This window comes from Chelmon rostratus, chromosome 18, assembly GCF_017976325.1.
Source record: "Chelmon rostratus isolate fCheRos1 chromosome 18, fCheRos1.pri, whole genome shotgun sequence".
In the NCBI taxonomy this organism is placed as follows: domain Eukaryota; kingdom Metazoa; phylum Chordata; class Actinopteri; order Chaetodontiformes; family Chaetodontidae; genus Chelmon; species Chelmon rostratus.
In genome coordinates, this window is record NC_055675.1 from 17,923,253 (window position 1) to 17,936,736 (window position 13,484).

Here is a 13,484-nt window from a genome sequence, read left to right on the forward strand (position 1 = left end):
CTCTCTTCATTAAGGGTTTCTCCAGGTTGTAATATCTCAGATAGATCTTATAGCCAACAGGTGCAGGTTTTAGTGGACATTTTGGTCTAGATGATGAGAATATGAATCTTAGTACCAATAGAACATTTAAATAGATTAAATGAATTAAATCGAAACGGAGCAAATGAATGGAAGCTGAAATCATAATAAGGCCTCTTTGAATAGTCTCTAGCGAAAAGGACCCAAGAACTTAACTTCAGCATACCAGATTATAGTAAAAACAGCACATTTTGGCAAACTTGAAACCAGCAGGCATCCTTTCTCCCTCTTTCTTCCATTTTCTTCTCTCTGGTGGCCCACCGCCCTGCATTGTCACCTGTTGTTGTGATTCTTACCTTATTTTGGCGATGAAATGCAAATGAGCTATCAAAGCCCTTTTCTCTGGTTGCCATGGGAGACACAGGATCGTGGCAGAAGTCAAATTCAAGTCATTTAGAAAATAATTTCAATGTAATTCGAAGCTAATTTAAGCTTAATATAACCATAATGGCAAGGCCAATTCGGTTCCATTAGCATGTCTAGGGGTAAGAGAATATAGAGGAAAAGGTTGTAAGACAGAGGCTGATGTGAAATTGCTGCTGTCAGGTCAGAGAGGAAATTGCTTGCTCAGGTCTTTATGTGTTCAGACACAAAACGTGTGTTCATAAATTGGCAGAGTGAGTGCTGCAGTGCGCCTTGACACCAAACCGGGCGCCTCTACGTCCAGACTGTAATCACAAGTCCTGATGGTTTACACAGAGTGGAGCGATCAGACTGCTGTTCACTTGTTGGAGAGTGATTGCACTCTGCGTTTTGCCTCTGCTCTGCCCTGTCTCCCATTCTATCAGACTCAGCCGAGCACTTTGGGAGTCGGCGGTCTTGAACGAGGGAAATGCAGGTGGCTCTCCCATAATATAACATCATTTACCGTGAAATACAACTAAATTTCAATATTTGATGTTACTGGTTGCTTCTTTAAATGCTGCAAACATCCACGTGAGAGTTTGTGTTCCAAATCTTGTGGTGAAACATACAGTAAGAAATATGACCTCACACACAGCAGCATGGTGTCTATAGCACAACCTGGACAAGCTCGTAGTAACTTGGAGCACATGAAAGGCAGAGTAACAGTCATGATGCTAGAGACAAACTGCAGAAAACCAAGTTTGAGAGACGCCCTACCTGCAGCAAGCCAAACTTTTAGCAGCTGCTAGTTACCATCTACAGAACACAGGCGTGCTGGTGTGTATTATTGAATTTGTGTGTTGTGCATCGTGTGTGTGAATTTGCAGTGTGAATCAGTGTGCTAATATGAGCCTCCGACAGTCACTTCAGTATATCAGAGTCTCCTTGGGGCTTCCAGCTTTTGTGGTTCTGATAATAAATTGCAATGTGCTGTACCTCATGTGAAGTGAAAATGCGATGATGTTTGTCACTGGATAGAAAAAAGTACAATATTGTAGCACGAGCGGCACTACGGCTTAATCTGTTACAGTTCTGACCACGAGTCTAATGACTTTGTATCATATTAGAGTTCTGCAGTCACCACTGCAGTGGCGAGTGTCGCCTCTAAAGATTCAAAACTCAAATCCTTGAAGTGAAACATTAAGCCAAGTCTTAGTTATTCAACCGTTCTTTTGTTTCCCTTTCAGCTTCTTAATCAGGAACATCTAACCAATAGCACAGGGTGTCACTTCTGCAAATCCATTTCAATTCAATTCAATGTAATTTAACCAAGGAGTGCTCAACCATAGATTGTATTGAAAGTAAAGCCAGTCATCCTCTTTTATGTTCACAAAAGCTAGCTCAGAATTTCAGAATTTGTTTTCCAGCATAACATTGTAAAGTACACTGTGACAAGTAGTGCTCCACCGACTACTTCACCATCGAGCAGCCACCGGAGGGTTTGTGGTGACACCTAGTTTATTTTATTTTTTTTCTACTTCTCGGCCAAACTTCAGCAAAGTAAACTTGTTGGGTGTGAGGCTACAAACACGTCTGAATCATCTCAGCCAAAACAGAAATTCTCCAATAAACTTTATGGTAGCAAAATATACACCATCGTGTGTGAACTCCTTAGAGGAGGAGACAGAAGCTAATTTTAGAATCTCTGGCCCGGCCTGCCAGTGATTGTAGAGACAGACCGACAGCGTCCCCGTGAGCAGAGCGTGATGGAAGTGAGGTTTTTGTCTGTAACCACACTTTCTGTTGTACAGGATGTTTTCAAACTGCGCGGAAGTGAGTGAATACCGTTCGTCACTTGGATTCTTGAATGGCTTGGATTTGACAAGCAGCTATTAACTCCCACACACAGCGTACAGTATGTTTACTGTACCTGTGCGTGTTTGTGCGTATGCATGTGCATTATTGTGCATCATTTGTGTGTTCTGGTTTTGTCAGAGATTGATGGAGTTGAAGCAGTTTTTATTTTATTTAATTTATCTTTGATTTCCCTTGTCAGAAATTTTAATTTCTGCAATAAATCAGCCTGGGGCTATAGAAGGGAAGAGAAATTTACACACACACGATGCAGGAAAATGTGTATGCGTGTCTCAGTGAATTCCCTGGTGTGTGCTTGTGTTAGTGTGTGTGCGTGTGTGTTTTTAGCCTGCAGTATGTGCTCATAATAGGTGCTTTTGCTCTCTGTGTGCTGAATTTCATGCATCGGCAGCCCTGTCTCTCTGATGCCAGAGTCACTTAAACACAAAGGCATAAGCAGTCAACGCGATCACACACTGATGTGTTTAGACTCACAAATAATGTATAAAGATACACATTTGGCTGTAAAAACACATACATGACTTCCTTTCTTTCTTCGTCTCGTATTGTCTTCCCCTCATTTCTCTCTGCAACGTCAAACTGCTGAAGTGTCAACATGTACTCACACACACACACACACACACACACACACACACACACACACACACCTTTAAACCTCTCGCTGTGTCTGACTGTGTGCACATACTTGTTCTCCTAGCCTGTGACGATGAGTGCTCGGGTCTGTTGATCAGTGATATGGATCGCCTGTATCGCATCATCACTGACGTCACCCTGACCACGCCCCTACCACCTCCTTACAAGGTGTTGTACCGCTTCGAGAACATGACGGAGGAACTCAAGGTAAAATCTGCCTCTGCCTGGTTGGACAGGATATTTTCTATAAATATTTAACTCATGTCCTAATTCAAAATCATGTCATTGCTTCCGATTAACTTGAATCATCACTTTGTCTTTAACCGACGGCTTGCTAAGCCCCGCACCCTTCATTAGCGTCGCTATGGCTGTCAGGTTCACCATTCGAGCACTGCATATGCAGTTTACAGTGATAATAGTGAGAGATGTAGCACGACAAATTCTCACTAATTTCCTCAGATAGAAAAAGACAAAGACAGGCTTCTCATTTCTAGCTGGTGATCGTTAATTAAAACTAGCTCTCATATGTTATCGACTGCAGCTAGCTACCTGTGTGAGCTAACATTAGCGACAGTTTGATAACAGCATTCCCTCTGTAAACATAATGTGAAAAAATTGTAAAGAAGTCTTTGTAAAGTCAATTATGGACAACATGTTGAAGGCCTTTTGTAACCAAAATGGAGTTACTGAAATACTTTATAGTCCAATGAGACGACACACTCTTCATTCAGCTCACTCAACCTGCATTAATTAGGAAGCATTGTCATTAACATCTCGTAGTGAGTTTGTTTTCAAGTGTTTTCAAATTTGCACCCTCATTTTTCTTTAATTGCCTCCTCCTGCAATGCAAAGCATCATTTCGGCCTGTTGAGCATTTGCATTGTCAACAGCAAACTTGAACTTGATTAACACTTACCAACCAATTGTGAGAAGATATTATGAACTGTGTTTTCATGAGTGATTATAACTTTGTTTCACATTAGAGCTATGTTATTATCATGTTTATTGTGACACGATTCAAATATACTGAGTTATTTCAGGTATGTTTTAATTCTCTCCTTCTTTCTTGCCTCCTACCCTCCTTTGCTCATCCGCTTCTTTCCAGCTCTACAGCACAGAGCCCCAGGCAGTTCAAAAGCCTAGCCTTTGGCCAAAATGTGTCAGACATTTCACCATGTAATTCCTTCATCTCTCTGTTTCTCTCCTGCAGCACATGCTGTCACCTCAGAAAGCTCCGGAGAGATTACTGCAACTGGCCGACTCCAACCTGGGATCACTGGTGGTTGAGATGGACCAACTACACAGCAGGGTACAGACACTTTTGTTTTTCTTTTGGCTCGACGTTCGTCTCTGTCATTGTCTGTATTCCTTATTCTCTTTATCCCTTTTTCACCCTCTTTCTCTGTCTTCCTTGAACATAATGGGATGGAGCAAAGGTAAACTGTCGCAGGGAGTGAGACCAACAGCGAAGACACAGGTGTACTTACTCCTACAGCAAGCTGTGCATTGCAATAGAGAGAACACAAAACCCAGTCCAGCCAGTCGCCAGCTGCAGCATACTGACTGATATAAAAGCGGCACAGAAGCTAATTCGACCACTTCTTCAACATGTAGATGAAGTGTCAGAGGGGCTGTCACAGGGATCAGTTAACCAGCTGAGCAGCAAAAGAAAAAAACAGAGTATACAATGTGCTGGGACTGTTTGGTCTGCAGAAGGATTAATCACAGACAAATTAGGAGACAAATGGCCGCAGGGCATCATACCTGGGTTAACCTGCTCGGGGCCAGGGGTAAAAATCAACTGGTAAGCCCACATTAACCCCTCCATTCCTTCTGCGCTCTGTGGAATATACAATACCACCCAGCCCAGATTTGCAGTCTGATAAATTGATGAAACACAAATTGATTTAGGAATATGCAACATATAAGCACATAATTGGATTTTGGCACAGGGATCCTTTTCAGGACAGGGCTTAAGGATTAGGAAATAAAGCAGGCCCCGCTTTCAAGGTGCTCTGTGGGTTTTTCTTGTTGTGATGTTTACGTTTGCTTCTTCAGGCCACCGACTGTCAGCTAGCAGAGTTACCAACAGCAGGATGTGCGAGTGGTCGTCAAAAACTCCACAGATTATCGTGTCAGCTGATATCACACTTTGATGGTGTGTACTCCAAAACAAATCTCAGTTAAATTACCACAAACCAGTTGACACAAAGCAAAGCTGTAGCTTTCTCGGCTCCTGGAGTCCTTTCTGAAAAGATGTGAATAAAAAAAGCAACAGAATATGACAGGACTTGGATCTGGATAAAGATTATGATCAAAAATCATGAGCAGGCCATCCTGAGTATTGAGTCTTATGAATTTCCAACTGAAAATGTTAATAAGCCACTTCAAACGGAGGCTCTCAGGGGTCCCTTTGGTCCCTGGGCCTGTGCCTGGTTGCCCACTTGGGAATCCATGCATGTTTGAAAGTATTTCAAATAAAGAATTTTAATGTTGCATGAAGCATATTCAGTAAACACCCAAAAGCATCTCAGTGTGTTTGCCCTCATACAGAAGGCAATGATATATACTATAGTATAAATGTTTTGTTTTTTACTTTATAATCATTGGAGACACAGTTATGTCGCTAAGAGGAGCCAACCAAAATAGAAAAACACCTCTCAAGTGGAGGGGGGGGCTCTACAAGTGCCAAGTGGGGAAAAATAACACTCACATTCATGCTGTCAAGCTACACCCTTTTAGAGACTGGGACCCTGACATTTGTTGACAGCGACGCTATCACCCACATCCCATCACACACACACACCAGCTAAAATGATATAGCATGGTCTTGTCAAGTCACAGCAATAATTACCTGCTCTTTCTAACTGTATATGTGTGTGTGTGTGTGTTAGATTGAGTGTCTAAGGATGTGTTTTCATGTCTGTCAAAGATTCATCCATCTCTCGATTTCCTGGTCCTGTGTGTGTGTGGTTGTGCGTGTGTGTGTGTGCGCGCGTGTGTGTGTGTAGGTTTTCTTTTTATGTCAATAATTCATCCATGTCTGTGTTGTTGTACGTTGTGCCATGTGAGTGCACATGTAAACAAGAAACACTGAGGGCAAACAGACACGCACACACACACACACACTAATATTGATTGTGTGTATGTATTATCATCATGGTCTGTCATTCTTTTGCATCCTCAAGACCTCATCCCTCCATCTTTTCCCTTCCTTTGTGAGACAGAAGTCGATACGTTCACTTATTCAACAGTTTATTATTTTATGATATGTTTGTGTGTGTGTGCGTGTGTGTGTGTTTGTGCGCAGGCCACTAAGGTGTCTGCTGACGGAGAGCAGGTTGAGGATGATGCTGACAGGATTCATAAACGAGCTGAGGACCTGGAGCAGTTCATCAGGGACACGCTGCTGGGAGCTAAAGGTAGCAGAAACGCACACCACCTCCCCTCCAATAACTGCCTCCGTATCCCACCAACCGGGATTTCTGGATTTATCTGTCTACTGTCTCACCAGTTTCATCTGTCATTACAGTACATTGCATTATATTACATTATATTAAATGTAAGGGATCCCTGTGGGAAATTTAGGTTATTACACTACAGGAGAGTGGGACTTATATAAGAAGATGAACAGGTGAAAAAGAAGGTAATGAAATGAATAATTATACTGACAGAACATATTAAAAAGCAGAAATTAAATAAAGATGTAACATCATCAGAAGGACTTACCAGTTGTATTGGGGAAAAAAACAAAACAACAACAAACAAACGATAAGAAAAGCTTCAGTGTTACGGCCCAAAAAGCAGAAACTCAACTCTGTCAGGCAACCTTTGAAGGAGAGCCATCTCCGAAGTGAGGCAACCACAACATCTCTCTGCCTCCTTGTTAGCTCACTAATGGAAAACTTAGCTCAAACACAATAGTTGATGGGCCGGCGGCCAGCTGCCGGTGCTCAGTGCCAGCTGCCGGTGCAAAGTGTTGCCTGAACAATAAAGACGGATCCAGCCGGCTGCAGCAGCATTAACCGTGGTGATAAAGAGTCACCCACCAAGATAATGGAGTGCAGCGACTCAGTTTGTTGTATTTTGTTAGCAGCTAGTAACTGTGCTAGTACCCTGGGAGGGAGGCTGTATGTGGCAGCATAGAGACTGCACAAGAAAAGTGGTGTTTGCACGCTTGCTGTAGTGCAAATACGGCCATGCTGCAGCGTTTCATTGGAGTGGTGTCTGTGTCCACCTGTGTTCATTCTCCTTTTTGCTCTGTTTTTGTTTGCCACCAACTCCTGTGGGGAACGTCTCTTCTTTCGCCGCCCTCTGCTGGACTGTGTTCAGCAGCTAGTCGCTAACGTCTGCCTGCTGTGGTGCTGGGCAAGTAGTGCACAGCGGGTTTTTAGGCATTTTTGTTGGAGACAGCTGCCTGCTCCACCTAGAAACAACACTGGTGACTGTAACTCAAAAACATTGTGGGCCAGAAAACCAAAACAATGAGCTGAAAGATGCTGAAACTGTCTGTAGAGCTGAGGGGAGCTGCAGAGTCAGGTGATGATCCATTTAATCCATTGCTGATAAAATATTGACTAATATTGACAACGTATTTATTAATCACTTTAAAACCTTTTTGCAGGATAAGCCCTGGCTTTCTCACTTCTGTGTTAAACTTCTTAATGCGTCTGTGTTTTGTTCAACCACAAATATCGGATGTCAGCCGCATCTTCAGGTTTAAATGTTGTCCCGCAGCAGGACGTTATGTTCCCACTGGTGAAAAACATTCTCTCACAGGCAGAACTTTGTGGCACAGTCCAGATGGTTCACTCCGGCTGAGCTGCCTTCATGCAGAGGACTTGTCTCTCGCTCTCTGCATGTGTAACTGGCTGATAGTTGTTCACTTCGGCGTCAGTGTCTTAGTGCAGCTGCGGCGTCTCCTGCCTCAGCACCCGCATCAGTGACTATGTGACCGGCTTGTGATGTGTTTTTCTCCTGCGACATGTCACTCAGGAAAGGGTAGTGAAGTCTAAAAGGGGGAGGGGGCTTTGTGCATTGATTCCAGGCCTTTCATGTGGGAACTGATATTTTTTCAGCGGACAAGAGGTGTTTTTTTTTTGTCATCTTCGGCCACCTTGCTGGTCGCTCTGACCGTTTGTGCTGGGATTGGTCGGACTCTTCTTTAGGTGTTGCCAAGGATCGCCACATAAAAAAAAAGGAGCAGCTCTTTCTTTTGCACACCTGTTAGTCAGTCCCTCTTTTCTCTGCCTTTCATAACAGCTTTGAAAATAGAAAAGATTGATTTTGAATCAAATGTAAAAAAGAAAACAAACCCAGCAAAATAGCATGAGATTGTTTTATAAATCAGTCAATCTAGGTGAGTTTTTCTTGACTTTGAAAGCAGCAGTTAAAAAAATGATCTCCACTCAAGATCAACTTGTTCCAGAGCTTTCATTTGTAGATGCAGTTTGCACTCTTGTCGTGAAACTGGATATTTCCATTATTCTGAGTGTTTTTAGGACTTCTTTTTCAATGTTGGCTGAGAAGTTGACCTTAACATGTGCAAAAAGGCCTTAAAGCACTCAGAAAAATGGAAAGCTTGAACATTTGCAGTTGCATGACAAGAGAGCAAACCTCATCTGCTGATAAAGACAATGAAAAGCTGTCGAGATCTCCCTAACTGGCGAGTGTGCACCTTGTGTGCATGTTTGTGGGGGTTTTTTTTGTTTTTTTTTCTACTGCAGAGCCACAGTTCACCCGAAGTTCGGCCAAAACTGAAACGATCCGTAGAAATCTGTGGAAATGGTTGTTATGTATGAGGCGCCTTGTCTTTGTAAGTTTCAATAATCTCGCAGTCAGTTTGCAACTTTAAGTCACTTCACCCTGGAGGGCTCTAGTCGAGCCCTAGTTGGATTTAGGAGCTATAAGTGTACTTTTAACTAACTGTTCCTACCCCACACTGACAAAAAACAAATGTGCTCTATGTAAAAATAATTAGTTATTTTGATTAGCATTATGAAATTTTTATGGCTTCGGGGATGAAAAGAAAATTACAAACCCAACACATTGTGACTGGCTGTGATGAAACTGTCCTCTCCTTGTTGTTACTCCTCGCTCTCTGGCCAACTGCCTAATCACAGTGTGTGTGTGTGTGTGTGTGTGAGAGTGTGAGTGTGAGACAGAGAGAGAGAGAGAGAGAGGGGAAAAGAGTGTGTTGTGGCTCACTGGATGATTGAGAGTAGCAATTAGAGACTTAATTAGTGGCTATCACAAACACACCACATACACAACACTGGTGCAAATGCGCACGCATTCATACAACTATGCATACACACAGCCATACAAAGACACATATAATGAGGAAAGAAAATACTGTACACACTTTCCTCAGTGTGTGTGCTCGTGTTTACTAGATACCATAATATGATTCCATCCACGTTTTAAGTGTTTAATTGGCTTTTAAATCCCACTATGTAATTATATGGCTCTGATACACACATGCGGGCGCGCGCACACGCGCGCAGATACGGACAAAAGCATGCGCACACATAGGCACATGCGGTACAGCTGTTCATTAGCATGATGGCTTTAGTTCTGTCTTGGCTCTAATCACATCATGTTTACATTTCAAATAAGAGGAAATGCTGCATTGCCACAAACACACACAGGCCCACCCACCCACCCACACACACACACACACACACACACACACACACACACACACACACACACACCCACACACACCCACACACACCTACAAACACACCATTTAAGTTTCAGCTTGCTTTAATCATGCCATGTTTACATTTCAAATGAGAGAGGATCACACCATCACACACAACCAGCGTGCTGCATACACATGCACATTACGCGAATACGCAGCACACTCTGTGCCCTCCTCTGTTTTGCTAATGCATAGACACACACACATACACACACATACACGCTCACACACTCATTAAGTTCCAGCAGTTTGACTATTATTCAAATGAGCCTTGGAGTGTTTTAGTGCGGTTTCGTCATTGATTGGTTTGAGATTTCACTGCCTTTAATTTGATAAAAGCAGGGCAAACATGAAGTTTGCCAAAATCACTGTCTTTGAATGGTGTTAAAACTCTGTGTGTGTGTGTGTGTGTGTGTATTTGTGTGTGTGGCTCGCAGCATATGTCTGCGTTTAAACGAGTGAAGATCAAACAGTGTGATTTTGTCTCTCTTTCTGTTTGAGCCATAAAACTGAGACATCACAGTAGATCCCACAGACAGAATACTCATCGGGGCTCTTTACTGTTAGAATATCAAGAAACAATGTTATAGTAATGTTGTTGCCAGTGTTTCAATATCTGGTTTTTATCTGTTTCCATGGGATACAACATAAACTGTGTCAGTGAAGCAGCAACACCATCTATAATATTTTTTATCTCTTTTTTAAGGTTAAAATTTTTGTTTTAAATCAGCCTATTTGGAGCATTTTACCTCTATCAATATCACACTGTGAGTTAAATAGACAGGAAAGGACCTGTATATGAAGTGTATTTGTTCTGTCACACTGGGAAAATGCAGGTGTATAAAAGTCAGTTGTAATGCACAAATAGGGTATCTGAAGGCTTTCCTAACGACCCAACTAACTAATCAATTTTAGTCAGCCGGGTCCGTCCACCACTTTGGTCCCGAATGAAAGATCTCAGCAGCAATCCCGATTAATTGCCGTGAAATAACGTGCAGACATTCATGCTCCCCAGAAGATGAATCCTAACGGCTTTGGAGCTGCCTTGACCTTTCCTCTAGCACCACCATGAGGTTGACATTTGTGGTTTGTTTTGGGTGAAATATTTCAACTATTTATGTCCACGGAAGATGAATTTTCATCATTTTGTTGACTTTTCATTTAGTGCCCAATACTTTGCTTTGTGACCAAATGCCTGCAAAGCTCCCCCTCAGACTCGACCGTACTTTGTGCTAATTAGCAAACTAAGATGTTGATCATGGTAAACATTAAACCGGCTAAATATCAGCATGTTAGCGTTGTCATTGTGAGCCTGTTAGCATCCTGATGTGAACAATCACCTGAAAGCGCCACTGTGCCAAAATAGATCGTCACTGAGCTGCTAGCATGGATGCAGACTCAGTCTTGTTATATTAAAAATGAATGAAATGTATGCATTATAGGTACAACATGTCTAATAAAACGGCAGTTTCTGGTAGCGATGAACCCAGGGAGAAATGTCACCTAATGCTGCAGCTCTACAAAGCTTTTTAGCCCCTTTTAGCTCATCATTTTAGCCTTTGTTTATGTCCTGTATGGCTCACTCTGGCCAAAAAGTGTATCAATGCACGTTTAATTAGCAAACAGGTCGAAGCAGATGGCTGCCCACCCAGAGCCTTGTTCTGCTTGAGGTTTCTGCTTCCGAAAGGGAAGTTTTTCCTCGCCACTGTTGCCAAGTGCTTGCTCATGAGGGAATTGTTGGGTCTCTGTAGATAAAAAGTCTGGTCTGTACCTGCTCTAAATGTAAAGTGTCCTGAGACAACTTTGGTTGTGATTTGGCGCTATATAAATAAAACTGAATCGAATTGAATAGAAACAGGGCAAGCAAAATAAAAGCAATGCATGACAAAGACACTTAAAGGGATTTGTAATGATGCTTTTCCATCGTTTTCACTGTAGACAAATACTAATGTCGTTTCACTGGTATTTTCCAAGAGATGCTGGAAGTGAGACTGGAGGAGAATTTTCCCTTCAGTGCTTGTATGAATGAACTGAATTTGTCCATCTGTAGTATCGGCAGTCTCTCCATGCGTCTGTGTCTCCAGACCTGCAGTTGAAGGCTGCCGAGCTGAACCAGACTCTCTCGCGGAGAGATGGAACTCCGGACAAAAGCCTGAAGGAGATGAAGGAGGAGATCCAGGCCATGCTAGCCGAGATGAGAAAACGACAGCTGGGGGGGAAGAAGGGCATCGCTGAGGAGGAGATGAAGTACGGACACGCATGAACACACACGCGCACAGGTCATGCATCTTTCTCCCACACACAAGAAAAACACACAATTTGAGAAAAGTTAGCGAACAGATCAGTCCTTGTCTCGCACACACATTTCTGAGCATGCACACATGCATGATGAGCAGAATGAAAATAATAATATTCCTGTTGAAAATATGCCAAGAACAGTGTTTGGAGAGAGGAGAGTAGCTGAGCATCTTTGCTCTTCTGCACTTTCGGTTTTATTGTTTTGTGGGTTTTTTTGTCCTTGTTGGCCGATTTGACCAGCACTCTTGTTGTTTGCATGGAACCACACGTCTTTCACCTACCCGTTGTTTTGTTTTCTTACATAATTTTTTTCGTTTGTTTGTTTTCACACATATCCTTATGCTAATGCTTTCACCTTTTGTGTCTTCGATTGCCTTTGTCCCTGCTGGGAACTTGTTCTTGTTGTTCTGCAGGGTGTTTCCCACTAGACTTTTTCTTTCGCTGAACTTGCACAATGAGAGAGGGAAAGAAGAGAAGACAGAGGTGGAATATGCATAAAATTCACAGTAATAAATCAAAATGTAAAAAAAAGAGAAAACTTTTGAAAAATCTTACCTGTGTACTATTGGAAAATTTCAGCTGTATTATGAATGTGCAACATTTTTTACACCAGCAAAATGACAAACTTGAGAAACCCTGGGAATGCCAGCATGGCAACTATTTTAAATTTCGAATGCATGTCACACATTTTAAGATGTTGCATGCATTTTTCCTGGCGTTACATGCAACCAGTGGCCTCTATTATGAAAATTAGCCAGCAGACTCTCAAATTCAAGTTGTGTAATGTAATGTAATGTGACGTAAACATCACCCTTGCATTACTTTATTCAGCTACATTATTGTTGCCTTTGGCTGTTAAAGTGCAGACTTATTTGTTAGTGTTCAGTTACCTCCTATTGATAATGTAGCTTTGGCAAAACTGAATGCAGACTTGATGTTTACTGTTTTAGAATTTTCAAGAGTCAGAGTGTCATTGATTTTCACACATACAGATATGAATGGAGCTCAATGGATGCTTTGAGTGGTAGAAACAACATAAAAGGGTTAAATCATGCAAAACCACTGCTCCTTGAATGTCTTCCTTTCTTTCTGTTAGTTGACATCAGGATTTACTGTCATTAAGCAGACGTGTGATTGCTACATATCCTAAAACCATGTGTTTCTGCTGATGTTTCAGCTTTATCTCCCTCTCTCTCTCAAGACATTTGATGGAATTAGTAATCTACTCCCTTCATCCCTCCTTTCTCCCCCTCTCTCTGTCTCTCTCGTCGCAGATGTTGACGAGGTCGATGAGTTAATTAAAAGTACTGTATGGCCGTAGGGGTAGAAACGGAGACGCACAAAGAGCGTGCAGTGAGAAGGAAAGTCACAGAGGGAGAGGAGAGCCACTGACAGATGGACAGAGAGTTGTAGTGGGAGCGAGTATGAGAATAAGAGCGACAAAGAGAAAGTGCCACTGCCATTGAATGACTTGTCTGTCAGTCTTGATTATTTGACTGAGCCCTGAGGGGAGATCTCAAGTAGAGCAGCAGAGGGAAAAACAAGCATC

At 42.3% G+C, this 13,484-nt stretch overlaps 1 protein-coding gene across 1 annotated transcript in view; it reads left to right on the forward strand.

Annotated features, from left to right (window-relative positions):
• lama2 (laminin, alpha 2) overlaps positions 1-13,484 on the forward strand; it is a 153,672-nt gene that overhangs the window by 101,217 nt on the left and 38,971 nt on the right. Inside the window, exons 37-40 of the mRNA XM_041959394.1 lie at positions 2,996-3,138; positions 4,142-4,240; positions 6,242-6,353; positions 11,722-11,884. Coding sequence (XP_041815328.1) covers positions 2,996-3,138; positions 4,142-4,240; positions 6,242-6,353; positions 11,722-11,884 — 517 coding nt within the window. The remainder of the gene's footprint in view (positions 1-2,995; positions 3,139-4,141; positions 4,241-6,241; positions 6,354-11,721; positions 11,885-13,484) is intronic.